The sequence below is a fragment of the Strigops habroptila genome, chromosome 22 (assembly GCF_004027225.2).
Source record: "Strigops habroptila isolate Jane chromosome 22, bStrHab1.2.pri, whole genome shotgun sequence".
In the NCBI taxonomy this organism is placed as follows: domain Eukaryota; kingdom Metazoa; phylum Chordata; class Aves; order Psittaciformes; family Psittacidae; genus Strigops; species Strigops habroptila.
Window position 1 is genome coordinate 2,097,632 of NC_044298.2, and position 14,993 is coordinate 2,112,624.

Here is a 14,993-nt window from a genome sequence, read left to right on the forward strand (position 1 = left end):
CACCGGCTGCACCACGTGACCTCCCTCCCCGGGCGGGGCTGTCAGCCGGAGGCGGGCGGGGTTATGGGCGTGTCTGACTCCGCCCATGGGAGGGGCCTGGCGCAGCGCGGGCCAATGGGCGAGCCCGGGGGTGGGGCTTGGGCGAAGGTAACAGGTTGCGGTGGGCAGCGGCGGGAGCGGCGGCGCCGGCGGGCGGTGAGTGCGCGGGTTCGGGTCTGGCCGGGTCCTGCCCCGCGGCAGCGCCCGCCGGGGTCCATGGGCGCCGCTCCCCCGGGGGGTGCGCTGCCCTATGGGGCAGGGGTTGTCGGTGCTGCCCTTCCCGCGGTGTGCCCTGCCCTATGGCAGAGGCTATAGGGGCCGGGCCCGCGGGGGCTGTTGTCCTTGGCATTGTCCTGCCGCGCAGCCCGTAAGGGATGGGACTGGAGCTGTTGCCCTTCCTGGGCTGTGCTCTGCCCTATGGCGGAACCTATAGGGGCTGACCCCGCAGGGGCTTTCCTCTGAGGGTGAACCTTGCCCTATAGAAGCTCCTGTAGGGGCTGACACTGTGGGGCTCCTTGTCCTTGGCATGTGCTCCACCCTATTGCAGTCCCCATAGGGGTTCTTCTCCTCAGAGTGTCACCTGCCCTACAATAGATCCTATAGGGAGCTCCAGGCCGGTGAGGGACCTGGGTTGTCCCTATTCTACCAGCTGTCTGTCCTCCATCAGGGATCTGCTGTCCCCTATAGCCCTGATGGGACCTGTCTTTACCTTCCCCCTATGGGGATTGTCCCTTCCATAAGGGATTTGCACTTCCCTATGGAAGTTGTATCTGCAGGTGCTCTTCTCCTTCAAGAAGTCCCATAGCATCCCTCCATAGGGCCGCTGGCAACAGCCACCGCTGCTCCTTCTCATTAGCAGGGAGATAATGAACCTCTGCCTTGTCTGAGGGGCAGGAGGGCGAGTTACACCCTAGAGTGGGGTAAAGCCTCTTGGGCCTGGCGGGGTCACGGGAGCAGCGGCAGCGCTGTGGCTGCTGCGGGCCGGGCCCAGCCCCTCCGTAACATGGCACCTCCTGAAACTTTAATGTGAGGAGCTGCCCTACTTCACTGCGCTCCCGGGGCTGTATTTTTAGAAGCCTGTTTAAATAAGAAAGAAAAATCCAGGGCTTGGGTGTCGTCCCTGCTGCCATCTGACCTGCTCCTTGCCTTGAGACTGACTTGCCTCTCAAGGTCCCGATGCACCAGGAATCGCTCACCCGACCCCATCCTCTATCCCCTGTTGCAAGCTTTTGTTTGGGAGGGTGTTTGCAGCTTGCTCCGGGCTGGCTTTGCTCTCCCATCACCCTGACCCATCAAGCTGCCTTTCCATCTCCATCCAGGGAGATAAGGTGCTGTTTGCTGACGGAGCCCACTGCATCGTGGCTGTGGTACTTGTAGCATCTTCCCCTCAGCATCTTCTGTCTTGGGTGGGAGCTGCAGCATCACCTCTGAGGGTGCTGCCCCTGGGGTGATGGTTTTGGGGTGCCGGGGGGATAGCGGGATGCTGGAGCTGGGCCTGGGGCACATGAGCAGACCAGGAGGTCCCCAGTGTGGGGTGAAACCAGAGCATCCGAGCCCTGCAGCACTGGAGACCTGTTGGCTGGCACGGATCCACATTATGCCCCTGGGGCTCCTCCCTGCTCCCTTCCGGGGTCCCCCTGGGAAATACTTATCCTCATGAGCATGTGGGTCAAAATAATCCTGGTTTCAAACACAATTTGCTTAGAAACCACTGAACCAAAGGTGGGGGGTGAACACGTTACGGTGTGGCTTGTGCCATGTTGGTGGTCATGGAGCACCACACTAGGCGTGGTGATGGTTCTGGGTCTGACCCTGAGGCACTGGGTCCCGCAGGAGGGGACGAGGCTTCTGGTTTCTGAAACCCGGCCCTGGGAGCGGCAGGGAACAGGATTTTCCAGTATCTGGGTTGATGATTAACCCGAGGGCTCTGCCGGCGGCTGGGCTGGGTTGAAGTGCGGTGGAATTTGGTTCTTATCAGCTCCGGTGGGAGCCCCGGGGGCCATCCCCTGCAGAGTGACCCTTATCTCCCCCTGGACATCCGTCTTCCAGTCCCCCGCTCCAGGCCTCCAGACCCCAGCATCGGCACGATGCCGACATGAGCCCGTCCCTGTTGCGTGACGCAGGTGCCGGTGCCCTGGTTTCGGGTTCCTCCGGCCCGGACGTGGCTCACGTGCTTGGCCAAGGACTTATCGGGGTTTCGGGCTCCGGGGTTTGTGGGGAGCAGGAATAGCCGGTCTGTGCCGGTGCTGGCGATGGGCAGGGTGCAGGTACGGGTGTGCTGCCTGCACCGGAGATCAGCCCCGGACTTTGGCCGGGGTTGTGTACAACCAAGGCTGAGCAACCAGCGCTGCGGAAGGGGCAGAGCTGTGGGGAAACCAAACTGAACTGTGCCATGAGCCAAAACCCAGGAGAGGGTTTTGGACCGACCTGGGGCTGGTCTGGGCACAAAACGTTTTGGGATGATCTGACAGCGTTTGCTCCCTGTGCTTGGGGCTGCAGCAGCTGCATGACACGACCTGCTGGGTTCAGAGATGAGCTCTGGCTCCAGCTCACAGGGTCCCGGTCCCCCGATTGAGGTGCTGGCAGGGAGCGGAGCCGGGCAGAGCCCCGCTCAGCGTAGGAGCTTTTCCAGCACCGCCTGCACATTGCAAAACAACTTTCTGGGTTAACGTCGGCGGCACAAAGGGCTCATTGTGCCACGGCCCCGGGCGAGCGGAGCTGGCCGCCGGCCATCGCGGCACTGCGGGCCGGCAGCATGATGCCGGAGCTGCGTGACCACCACAGAGACCCCTCCTGTGGTTCGGGTCGCTGCCGGCTCTGGTCCTGCCTTGGCTGGGCACAGGGCCCCCGCCGCTCGGTGCTGCTGTCACTGCCAGCCTGACCCAGGGCAGGGGAAGGTGCGTTTCAGTGCGGCACAGGCCCTGGGGACAATAACCAGCCTATTCTTAGCCCTGATTCTCCATCCTGCCTGTTTCCAGGCTCCTTCCCTGTGGTTTCCAGTGAAATCCCCTCCTGGGGCTGTGTTTCCAGCCTGGGGCTGGGTGTTGCTCTCCCACACAGGAATGTGATCTGGCTCCAGCCCTTTATCTGCGAGCTGGAGCCCTTCCAGAAGAAGGGAGGCATTCCTGGCTGGTGACCAGCCAGGCCTGGCTCACCTGCTTCCTCCCAGCTCCCCAAATGCTGCCAGAGCTGCCCAAAGCCAGGAGCGAAGCCACACCTCGAGCCGGTGCTCCCTTGGAAGGAGCAAATCCTCCTCTCTGCGAGCCGGGCTGTGCCAGTTGGGTTTGAGCCCAGCGACGTCCCCAACCGCATCCGGCGCTGTGGTTACCCTCCACCTGCTCCCCGGCCGTGCCAGGGCAGGCGGTGGGGCTGAGCCATGTCCTTCGCCGGTGGCGGCGATGCGCTGCTGTGTTGTCGTGATGCTGTCATGGTGCCGTGGTGCTGCGCCACCCCTCACCACCCATCCAAAGGTCTTCCCCAGGCGGGTGCTGCGCCCGGGGCTCCCGGTTCCCACCCCGATAGGAGTGGCCGAGCCCTCTCTCACGGGCTGTGCCTCGTCACCCGCTGCACTTTGGACACAGCAGCCGTGGAACATTCCGAATCCTGCTGCCGAAGCCAGTTCCCTCTCCTCAGTTCCCTACTGCAGGTTGGTGCTGTCCTGCTCCTCCCAGACCCCCCCGTCCCCGTGCTCGGAGGGGACAGCACTGATGGGATTTGCTTCAGGGGCTCTCGCTGCAGTGTCGGGGTGTTTAAAGGCTTGTGTCTGTGGCTGATCTCATTAGCACCGGGCAGGGATAATGAGCTCAGAGCGGGCTCTTCTCCTGTCCCCTGCGCTGTCTCCTGGGCTCCATTGCCTCTGAAGTGAGTAGCTGGTCCCCTGCCTGCGCTGCCCTCGCTGCCGGCTCTGCGGAGGGATGCAGGAGACCCCGAGGGCTCGGTGTGACTGGCAAATGGAGGAGCCGCAGGAGCTGCCCCTGCCGAGCTTGGCCGGGGCACGGGAGCAGACGGCAGCGGCGGGGAGCTGGCAGGGCCGGGGAAGCAAATGCTCGTCCTTCCTGCGCAGGACGAGCCTTCCTGCCTCCGGCCACGCTGCTGCTCCGGGCCTGGCGTTGCCGGTGCCTCTTGTCTCCCAGCAGGAAGCTGTGTCCCACAGCACTGGGGCTCCAGCTTCTTCCCTGTGGTGGGCACGAGAGATGTGGGCTCATGGCTGATGTGAGGACATGGGAGAGCCGAGGTGTGCCAGGCATCCCGCTGCTCCATCCGCATTCGAGCTCCATCCCTGCCTGCTTCCTGCTGTGGGCTGGGGCAGCTTTGGGGGGAAGGATGTGTGGAACTGAGCTGGAAGCTGGGGGCTTTGGGTTTGCTTTGGTGTTTTTCTCCAAGTGCAGGATGTGTTTAAGCATCTCCCTGCCTGGCTCGGGGTCACTTCGTGTCCCGGAGCCCCCCTGGGACACCCTCCTGGGTGCAAGCTGAGCGCTCGGCGCCTCATGTTGCTCCCAGCATCCAGTTTATTTACAGCAGAGAAAGGAGCTGCTGCTGCTGTTTCTGGTGCTCGGGGTGGGGGAAAACACGATGCTGCAGAGTTCAGGGGCTGATTTGGGGCTTTTTCCATCATTTAACCGCTCCCAGGTGCCTATAGAGGAGCTCATCCCCCGCATCCTCTGCTCTTGCCGCTCTCCTGCCGGTCAGCATCGCCCTGGGAGCTGCTGGGACCGAGGGGGAGGGTTACATCACACTGTTCCCAATATGTCACTGCTCATAACTGTCCCCTCCCCACGGGACCCGGGTGGCTGCCCCGGCCGCAGGCGCTGGGGTGATGCTGAGGGACGCCCGAGCTCCGGCTGCAGCGAGGCTGCGGCGTTCCGCAGGCTCTGGGAAGCAGCGGGAGCCGAGCCCGGCTGCGGAGCCCGGCTGGGATCACTGCCTGCCCTCTGCATCCGCAGGGTCCTGCTGCCGAGGGCGAGCAGCAGCTCGTGGTGAGGGTCCGGCCGCAGATGCTGCGTGTGGGGAGGGGGGGTTTGCTCTCCCTGCCCTCCCCGGCGTTCCCCCGCGAGCGGCTGGCACAGCAAACCTTGTCCCCATCCTGTCCTGGGGACGCTGCAGCGCTGGCACCGGTGTCCTCTGGCACTCGTCCTCATGGGAAAGCGCTGCCAGACACTCGCTGAGCACCGTCCTGGATCCGAGGATAACTCTGTCCTCTCTCTCCCCTCCCAGGACCGCGGTGCTGAGCCCTGGGGAGGGAGCGGCCGGCGAGTGCGCAATGGCAGAGAAGCAGAGCCAGGTGGACTACGGCGTCCAGATCCGCTTCATCAACGACCTGCAGGAGCCCCGGAGACCCCCGAAGGCGCGGGGCAAGTCCGGCTCCTACGGGGTGGCCGTGCGGGTGCAGGGCATCGCCGGGCAGCCCTTCGTGGTCCTCAACAGCGGCGAGAAGGGCAGCGACTCCTTCGGGGTGCAGATCAAGAGCAACGGCTCCTACCCGACCCCCGCCGCCGGCCCCTTGCCATCCGGCTCCATCAGCTCCGACTCGGACCTGCCAGAGAACCCCTACGGCGGGCAGCAGCCGCGGCATGGCTCGTCCTACAGCGCCTCGGACGAGGAGCCGAGCGGCGCCTCGGCGGCCCCCCGGCAGGAGCCCAAAACTCTGCCGGGCAAGCGGCTGCTCCGGGAGGAGCTGCGGAGGACACAGTCCTACGGGGATCTGCTTCTGGCCTCTGCGGATGAGCCTTCTGATGCCGGCGCTCCCCGGAGCAGCGGCACCCGGCAGCACCAGGCTCTGGCCGGCGGCAAGAGCAGCAGCATGTTGAACATCGCACCGGAGCGGAGCAAAGCCTCCGGCTCGAGGGCTGTGGCCAAGGACCCTTCCTCAGACACGGAGGTTGCAGCGGCCGCCGGCAGCAGCGAGGTGGACACCAACCCGCTCTCCTCGGTGGATTCGCTCATCAGCAAATTCGACGGGAAGGTGCAGCAGCAGCGAGGGCGGGCGGCCAGGAGAGGTCGGGTCCCCTCGGAGGAGAGGAAGCGCTCGCAGAGCCTGGACAGCCGCATCTCGCACCGCGATGTGCCGGATGCCAGGGAGCTGAGCAGCGCCCAGCGCCAGGCCGGTGGCGCTTACCCCCAGCCCTCGGCGCCCACCGGCAGCCTGAGGCGCCCGGGCGGAGCCGGGGGGATGGAGGACGGAGGGATGAGGATCCAGCGAGCGAACCGGGGCGTGGAGGAGCCGGCGGCTGAGCGGCTGCAGAGCAAAGCCCAGGCAGAGCTGCAGGTACCGGGGGGCTGGATCCTGCTGGGATCGCAGGGTAACAAGCTCCTTAACTGCGGGGGTGCCGGCACCAGGGCGAGCATCCTCCGGAGCAGCAGGACCTGGAGGGCTGTGGGGAGACTCGTGTCCTGGCCAGAGCTGAGCCTTTTTGTCCCACACGGCAGCTCAAATCCACCCCAGACCTGCTGCGGGACCAGCGGGAGGTCGCCCAGCCCGGCAGCAGCGAGTACCCCAAGGAGCTCATCTACAGCATCCTGAAGGAGGGGTGAGCCCCCAAAACCCCCCCGAGTACCCCCATTGCTCTCTGCCCCTTTTCCAAAGCCCCAGTGGCTGCAGCTGGGATGCTGGGGGGGGGGGTTTGGGAGCTGGATGCTGCCGCAGCCAGCTGGTAATCAGGATTCTGGGGGAGCTGTGGCAAAGCATTGCGGGTGTCCCTGCCTCGGGAGTCCCCCTGCTCTGTCCTCCCTGTCCACAAACTCTTACCCCCACTGTGGCACCCACAGGAGCAGTGAGAGTGAGATCTCCCTCAAGAGGAAAACTGCCCGGCTGCTTGAGAAGATGCAGGAGCTGGCGGTGAGCTGGGGCCATCCCAGTGCTGCTCCCTGCTTACAGGGGAGACCAGTCCCCAAGCCCGCCTGGGGTCTCCCACCCTCCTGGCGCTGCGTCCCGGTGTGCCGGGGACAGGACCCTGCAGGAGGTGGTTGGGGACTGAGTTGGGTGGCCCCGGCGTGGGTTGCAGCACCCAAAACCCACTGAGTGAGCCCGGGGGGGTCTCTCCAGGCACCTGCCAAGGATGAGGCATGTTCCCAGCCCCTGCACAGAGACTTGGCTGGGAAAGTGGAGGAGCTGCAGGAGAAGCTCGATGAGGAAACCAAGGTGAGGCCAGGCAGAAGGTTGGGAGGTCTGGGGGGGATGCGGGGCTGCAGCTTACATCCTGGTGGGGGGAGTGCAATGGGTCCCTGCTCTGAGCCCCCTTCACTCGGGCTTTGGTGCCCAGGTGAGATCAAAACTCCTCCTGGTCTGATTTAGACCCCACTGGGGTGCCTCAGGGTGCTGGGGAAGATGCTGGGGAGGGGGACAGGGAGCGCCGCTGCAGTCCCTGCCCCGGCGGGGCACATAACCAGTGTCCCCCCTCCCGCAGCTCCGCCAGAAGCTGGAGCTGTCCCGGGAGCCGGCGCGGGGCGGTCCCGCTCGGTCGCAGGAGGCTGAAGGGGAGATCCAGCGCCTGCGGGCGGCCCTGGAGAAGAAAAACCAGGAGCTGCAGAGGAGTTTGCAAGAGTAAGAGCTGCTTCTGCAGCGCCCCAGGGCTGGGGACACACAGGGTGTGGGGATGCTGATGGGGAGTGGAGAGATTTGGAGGTACAGAGAGGGCTGAGGGAGCACAGGGAGGGTGGCTGTCACCCCTGCTGTGCCTGACACAAGCTGCCCACCAGTGTCAAAGCTCGCGGGTGGGTGCTGCAGCCCTTCGGGGTGCAGATGGGGCCGGTCTCAAGGGGAGAGCAGTTCCCTGCCGGGCTGTGAAGGGCCCGCACTGCCCTCCAGGCTAAGCGAGGTGAAAACAGCCAAGGAGCAGGCGGACGCCCAGCTGGGTGACTGCAAGGAGCGGCTGCTGGCCACGGCCCGGGAGCTCGACCGCCTGCGCAAGGGCTCCGGTGCGGCCCCAGCCACCGAAGCCCTGTACAAGGTACCGTGATGGTTGCGCTGGGGTGTGAGCATCCCCCTGCGCCGCTTCGCTGCCGCCCAGCCCGGCCGTCACCTTTGCCAGGAGCTGCAGGAGACCAGGGAGGAGCTGGAGGAGGCCCTGAGCTCCAGGCAGCGGCAGGAGGAGCAGCTCCGGCTGCGGGAGCGGGAGCTGACGGCGCTGAAGGGAGCCCTCAAGGAGGAGGTGGCCAGTCACGACAAGGAGCTGGACCGTGTGCGGCAGCAGTACCAGAGCGACATGGACCAGCTGCGGCGCAGCATGGAGGGCATCTCACAGGTCCGGCTGCGCCGAGCCACGGGGACGGGGCCTTGCTGCTCTTGGCTGGGAGTTGGTGCCTTTGAACTCCCCTTTTGAATGGTCCTGAGCTGGAAATGGGATTTGTGTCCTGCCCCAAACTCGCCTCATTGGAGCATCCCTCTGCCCCAGCTCTCACATCTTATGCCCCATCTCCTCAGCATCATTGGAGCATCCCATGAGGATGCTGCTCTGAGGGTGAGTGCTCAATGCTTCGATCCAGGATCAGGCAAACCTGGAGTCTGAGAAGCAGAAGATCAACACTGTGGTGAGGAACCTGCAGCGGGAGCTGGAGGAGAGTGCGGAGGAGACAGGGCACTGGCGGGACATGTTCCAGAAGAACAAGGACGAGCTCCGCAGCACGAAGCAGGAGTAAGTGCTGAGACTGTGGCTGCTGGAGGCGTGAGCAGCTTTCGGGGAGGTCCGGCCATTTGCCACCATCAGGATCTTTGCTTCAGACCCCGTTAAAATGGGTCGGGAGCTGGGATGGAGCTGGTTCTCCTCCTCCTCCCTGGGCATGTAGGGAGAAAGGCGATGTCCAAGCCCGGTGCCGCTCTCCAGGCACGCTGGGACCTGGCAACAGGGCTGCGGGACACGAGGGCACAGGGCTGGGTTTGGGTGGCCATGGCCTCATCCTGCCCCTCTCCAGGCTGCTGCAGGTGAAGCTGGAGCGGGAGGAGTTTGAGGAGGAGCTGCGGGAGCTGCGGGACCGCTTGGCGGCCGCGCGGGAGGACGTGGAGCAGGCGCGGAGCAGCACGGTGGATCCCAGTGCGCTGGAGGCGCTCCGGAAGGTGGGTGCCGAGGGAGCAGGCGCCAGGGCCTGCACCCAGCACCAATGGCCCTGACTCCCCGTCTCCTCTGTCCCAGGAGCTGCGGCAGGCGCGGGAGGCGCAGCGGGAGGTGGCGGCGGAGAAGCAGAGCCAGGAGGAGCTGCTGCGGCAGCGGGAGCAGGAGCTGGCGGCGCTGAAGGGCACCATGCGGGAGGAGGCGACCAGCCGCGATGGGGAGCTGGAGCGGTACCGCAGAGACCTGCGGCAGCTCCAGCAGGAGCGGGATGAGGCCACCAAGGTGAGCACTGGAGAAAGGGCTTTGTCCCCACCCAGCCACGAGCCGAGGGGTGGTCACGGCTGTGGGCTGCTCCTCACACCTTCGTGCGAGCCATGGGGAGATGTGGCAAACCCACAGCCCCCAATCTGTGCACCGGGGTCTCCTCCCAATGGAAGTGAACCCAAAGTGGCCCCCAAGAGCCCTGGCTCAGCACCTGGTCCCAGGTCCACCCCATACCTGCAGGCAAAGGCATCCTTGGAGAGCACGCGGGAGGAGTTGGAGCAGGCAAGGAAGACAGTGGAGTCCACCCTGCGGGAGGTGCAGGAGCAGAACGATGACCTGAGGAGGAAGGTCCTTGGGATGGAGTCGCAGCTGAAGGAGTACGAGCGCATGGGCGAGAACTGGGAGGGCTCCCAGACACGGCTCAAGGAGAAGGTCACCAAACTGGAGGTACTGGGTACCATTCCTGAGCTGCCCCGAGCTGTTCCCCTGCCATGGGAAGGAGTTTGAAGAGCTCCCTCCTTGCAGGCAGAGCGCAGGCAGATGGAGGATTCACTGGGCGAAGCCACGGAGCGGGAGCAGGAGCTGCTGATGGCCAAGCGGTTGCTGGAGACCCGCCTGGAGGAGGCACAGCGGAGCCTGGCCCGGCTGACACAGGAGCACCAGGAGCTGAGCGCGTCCTACCAGGATGAGCAGCGGCAGAAGGAGCAGCTCAAGCGCGCCAAGAGCGAGCTGGAGGAGCAGAAGCGTCTGCTCGACCGCACCACGGAGAAGCTGAACAAAGAGGTTGGTGCCTCCGGGGCTGCTCACACCCTCAGGATGTTCCATGGAGCATCATGTGCCGCGACAGCCGGTCCCTGTGGCATGCGTCAGGATCTCTGAGATGCCCCTGCTGGGTTAGGGGAGTGATCTGGGACTTTGGGCATGGATCTGGTTTCCCTTTGGAGCCGGTTAGGACCAATCCTTCCCAGATGCCCCAGGAGGCTCCATAAAACCACGCTCTCCCCAGGGATCAGCATCCCCTGGTGTCCCAAGGCCATGTTGTCTCCTACTCTTTCCCAAGAGGCTTCTGCAAGAGCCTGGTGCCTGCTGAGAGTCTGAGGTCCTCCAAGCTGCTCTGCAGGGCTTGCACCCCTTACCATGCGCCCATGGGGCACAAATGTCCCCCCAGCCCCATGCCCACAGGGATCTTCTCCCACCTTGAGTCCTGTCAGCTCAGGATGGGTGCAGAGGCTGGTCCCCAGCTCCTGAGCTGTCCCTGCTCTGCCGCAGCTGGAGCAGATGACAGCGGAGTCGCAGAGCTCGCTGACTGTGCTCAAGTCGCAGCTGGAGGAGTTCAAGGAGAAGTCACGGAAGGAGATCACGGACTCCCAAAAACAAGCCAAGGATCGGGGCGCCGAGGTGGAGAAGATGCAGTTCAGCATGGGGCGGCTGCAGGACGAGGTATGGGCGAGGGCTGGTGGGTTGTGGGTCCCCGTGCCGTCCTCTCCATCCCTCCGTGGGCAGCTTGAGGATGTCTCAGATGGGGACACCATTCCCCACAGGTTGCCCGGCTGAAGCAAGCGCTGCAGGACAGCCAGGCGGAGCGGGAGAGCGTGGTGCTGGACAAGGAGGTGCTGCTCCAGCGCCTGCACAACCTCGAGCAAGAGATGGAGTCCAAGAGGCGCTCGCAGGATGACCGCTCGCGGCACGTCAAGGCGCTGGAGGTGGGGAGCACCGCGCGGCGCCCCAGCACGGCTCACCCCGGTGCTGCAGTGCTGAGTGCTGACAGCAGTGGGCAGAGCTGGCCCAGGCATCCCGCAGCCTCTGCGAGGGGTTGATCCGCAGCCTGGCAGCGCTCGTATCAATATTTATCATGTTTTGGCTCTGTCCGGTGCTTCCCTGGGGCTCCGCTCACCACAGGCGGTTGTTTTGTGGGTTATTCCCCGCAGTGGGGTGGTGGGTGCACAGGGATCCACACGGCATCAAGCTGCCATGTCTAATGTCCGAGTATCCCCCTTCTGCCTCCAGGGCCAGCTGGGTTCTGTTGGACCGGGAGCATTGTCGGAGCAAAGCCCCTTCCTCCAGCATTCCCAGCGCTGGCCTGAGCCCGCAGGGACCCCGAGGCCCCACTTATTCCTCTGCTCCTGTCTCCTTGCAGGAAAAGTCCAAGCGCCTGGAGGTGGAGCTGGATGAGGAGCGGAGCACAGTGGAGCTGCTGACAGAGAGGGTCAACCGGAGCAGAGACCAGGTAGGGCAGATGATGCCACCCCAATCCCAGCTGGTGCCGTGGCAGAGCCGCCGGCACAACAGCACCAGATAACTCAGGTCCTTGGGTACAACTGGTCACCAGAGTTAAAACCCCCTCATTGAGTCATTAGTGAGGAGCCTGTCACCCCGAGCACAACCAAGGTGACGGTGTCAGAAAAGCTGGTTCGGGCGTGAACGGAAATTACAGGAGCTTGGCACAAACCAGCGATGCCCAGAGCTGAGCGCGTGGGTCTGTGTTTGTGAGGAAGCTCAAATGGTGCCTCCCTCTTACCCCACCTGCCTATTGCCCTCAAAACCAGAGCTCGGAGTGGCTCCCGGAGCCGTGGCACCGGGGTTTGCCCGGATCCCAGAACCGGCAGCTCCTGCACTTACAGCCTGTCCGCCTCCTGTCCCACCAGGCTCCAGCCTGGGGCTGAAAGGGGATTCCCACCCCTCACGCTATGGCGAGCCATTAGATGGGTGGGTTTCCCATTTTTCCCATCTGGAAGATGGGCACATCCCAGGGGAGTCTTCCTGTGAATCTTGATTGTGGCTGAAGCGCAGGAGCTGCGGAGCAGGGATGTGGAGCCTGGGATGTGCATGAAACCGCCGCTGGGGTTGTGTTTGCAGTGGCTCTTGGGGCTGCTTGAATAACATTCGAGCCATTTTTCATGTGAACTCCCCTTTCCTTCGCTTTGAAACAACGCACAAAGCTGCGTGTTCCGCCTTGGTCAACCTGGGAGAGGCCCCTGGGGCAGTTCTGGCTTTGCTCCATCAGTGGATCAAACCCATTCCTGTCCCCGCAGGGCTGGGAGCGCAGTCGGGCCCCCACATCCCAGTCCAACCAGTTTAAACCCTCCAGCAGAACATCGCAGCCCTTGTCCTGGGCCGTTTGCCAGAGCGGTGGTAACTAATTTAGGAAGGAACCAAAATCCCCTCGCTGGGGGTTTTGGTGACGCCGATCATGGCTGCGTGCGTGGGAATGGGTGCGATGGGTCCAGCCGCTGCTGGCACGGGGGGGAATTGCGGTGGCTTTGAAGGATGCAGCAGAACCAACCTGTGCCCTGTCCTTGTCCCCAGATGGAGCAGCTGCGGGCAGAGCTGCTGCAGGAGCGCTCCAGCCGGCAGGACCTGGAGTGCGACAAGGTCTCGCTGGAGAGGCAGGTACGGCCTGGCCACGGGGGCCACGGGACGGCAGAGGGACCCCGCAGGGGCACGGGGCAAAGCGTCTTGGTCCAGCCCCGCTCCTCCCTAGAGCATCTCTGAGAAAGGGGCCGTAAAACCATTCCCTGTCCTCCACCTGCTCTGGATACAGCCCAGCCCATCCTCCCTGTTGTCTGTCATTCCCATTCCCTGATGGGGATGGCTCTGGGGGGGTTTCTCCTGCAGAACAAGGAGCTGAAGAGCCGCCTGGCCAGCTCGGAGGGGCTGCAGAAGCCCAGCAGCAACATCTCACATCTGGAGGCGCAGGTGGAGGAGCTGCAGGACAAGCTGCAGGCAGAGGAGAGGTACTGGCCATGGGGACCCCAGCCTCAGGGGGGGTCCTCGCCCTTGCTGGGTGCCTTCCCCACCCACCGCCTCTCTGCAGGGAGAAGAGCGTCCTGCTGTCCTCCAACCGCAAGCTGGAGAGGAAGGTGAAGGAGCTGACCATCCAGATCGATGACGAGCGGCAGAACGTCAGCAACCAGAAGGACCAGGTGAGTGGCGGATGGGAGCCCTCGGGTGCCCATCAGCTTCAGGACCCCTCCTCGGGCGCTTGCCCCGCACCAGCCATCCTCATCCCATGGGAATTGCCCTTTCTCCGTGCAGCTGAGCCTGCGGGTGAAGGCCCTGAAGCGTCAAGTAGATGAGGCAGAGGAGGAGATTGAGCGGCTGGAGGGCGCCCGCAAGAAGGCACAGCGGGAGCTGGAGGAGCAGCATGAGCTCAACGAGCAGCTCCAGAACCGCATCAAGACGCTGGAGAAGGAGGCTTGGTAAGGGACGTGGTGCTGGAGGGGGGTCCCAGCCCTGTCCCCAGGCTGGGGCTCAGCCCTTTTCTCCATCCCCAGGCGCAAAGCCGCCCGCTCGGCCGCCGATTCCTCCCTGCAAGACGACCGGCTCAGCTCGGACGAGGAGTTCGACAGCGCCTATGGGCCCTCCTCCATCGCCTCGCTGCTCAATGAGGCCAACCTCCAGACCAGCTCCTGCTGACGCCGCCGGTGCTGCCACGGCTGCTCCAGCCTGGAGCGGAGCCCTGGAGCGATGGAGCGGCTGAGGATGCTGCTGCTCGATGCAAAACCTCTTCTAACACCAATGACATGAAGGCAAAGCAGTGGCTGGGGAATCCCCCCAGACGTTCTCTTGCCTCTTCATCTTCATACGGGTCTCAGGGTGCGTTTCCACCGTGGCTTTTTGCCAGCGGGGAGCTGCTCCCCACAGCCGGTGTCCTCCTCAGAACCCAGGTCTGGCCGGGGGGGCTGAGGGCATCCTGGGTTGTTTTTATATGCAACTGCCTCTTGTCCCCTGCTGCCTTTTCCCTCCCCACCTGGGATTTTAAATAAAACCGAGTGGTTGAAGGCCTGTGGCTCATGGTCCATCAGGGCCGGGGGCACGGCGCAGGCTCCGGCACGGCGCAGGCTGTGGCACACGGGACTCTGCAGCACCGGGGCCCTGCCCGGCTCGGGGCACGAAGCTCCTTCCCTGCTCCACTGGATCTGGCCTAGAGATAAATCCTTGTTATCGCTAATTACAGTGGATGGGAGTCCTGCCAACTGCTAATTAGTGCCATTGCGGTGATTGGCAGGTGGTTACCGCAGTTCCCCTCCGTGACCTTGAGCTGGCTCCATCCTGAGCCAGCACGGGGCTGGGATGAGGCCCAGGGCTCTGGCCTGCCTCATTGCTGCTGCCTCAGTTTCCCCTACCGCACCCGGTGATGTTTAACCAGGATGGAGCGGGCAGGGTCAGGTGCGGTGGTGACACCAGGGACACCCTTGTCCCCTCTCGGGTCCTGTCTCTGCATCACCACCACCCAGGGCCGTGCCCAGCGCTGGGCCCCGCGCCCACGGCGTCCCCGCTGCGGCTAAGCCGGGCCGGCACAACCGGTTCTGGCCTCGGCTCCTCCCGGACACGTGTGTTGGAGCCAAGGTCAACCGCGGTCCCCACCCTGCGCCTCAGTGTCCCCGGGGATGGGGCAGGGACCCTGCTGGACCCTGGCTCCCCCTGGGCACTGCGGTGGGAGGGGGGGCTGCGGGTGCCCAGGGGGAGACACCAGCTCCCGTGGCTGAGCATGACCCACATTGGCCAGTCCCGGTTCTGCCACCAGCCCCAAGGCAGTGACAGCCTCAGGCTGCAGTGCCTCCCGCTGCCCCAGCCCCCCGGACGGGGTGTCTGCACCCCAGGGCTGCAGCGTGGCCCCAGCTCAGCCCCGGTGACCGCACAGGG

General features: G+C 64.3%; 1 protein-coding gene across 2 annotated transcripts; it reads left to right on the forward strand.

Moving 5' to 3' along the window:
• The first annotated feature begins 173 nt into the window (after positions 1 to 173).
• On the forward strand, positions 174 to 14,130 carry CGN (cingulin). 2 transcript variants are annotated; one of them, XM_030473909.1, is made up of 21 exons: positions 174 to 195; positions 5,254 to 6,304; positions 6,466 to 6,566; positions 6,805 to 6,874; positions 7,082 to 7,177; positions 7,443 to 7,579; positions 7,844 to 7,985; positions 8,067 to 8,279; positions 8,521 to 8,669; positions 8,947 to 9,088; positions 9,165 to 9,365; positions 9,588 to 9,794; positions 9,873 to 10,130; positions 10,617 to 10,787; positions 10,889 to 11,050; positions 11,485 to 11,574; positions 12,654 to 12,737; positions 12,963 to 13,081; positions 13,162 to 13,270; positions 13,383 to 13,546; positions 13,622 to 14,130. In XM_030473909.1, exons 2-21 carry the CDS (start codon positions 5,300 to 5,302, stop codon positions 13,761 to 13,763), a joined length of 3,762 nt encoding a protein of 1,253 aa, XP_030329769.1. In that variant the 5' UTR covers positions 174 to 195; positions 5,254 to 5,299; the 3' UTR covers positions 13,764 to 14,130. The 2 variants fall into 2 exon arrangements, with proteins under 2 accessions (XP_030329769.1, XP_030329768.1); XM_030473908.1 differs by lacking the exon at positions 174 to 195 and adding an exon at positions 3,505 to 3,685.
• The last annotated feature ends 863 nt before the right edge of the window (positions 14,131 to 14,993 follow it).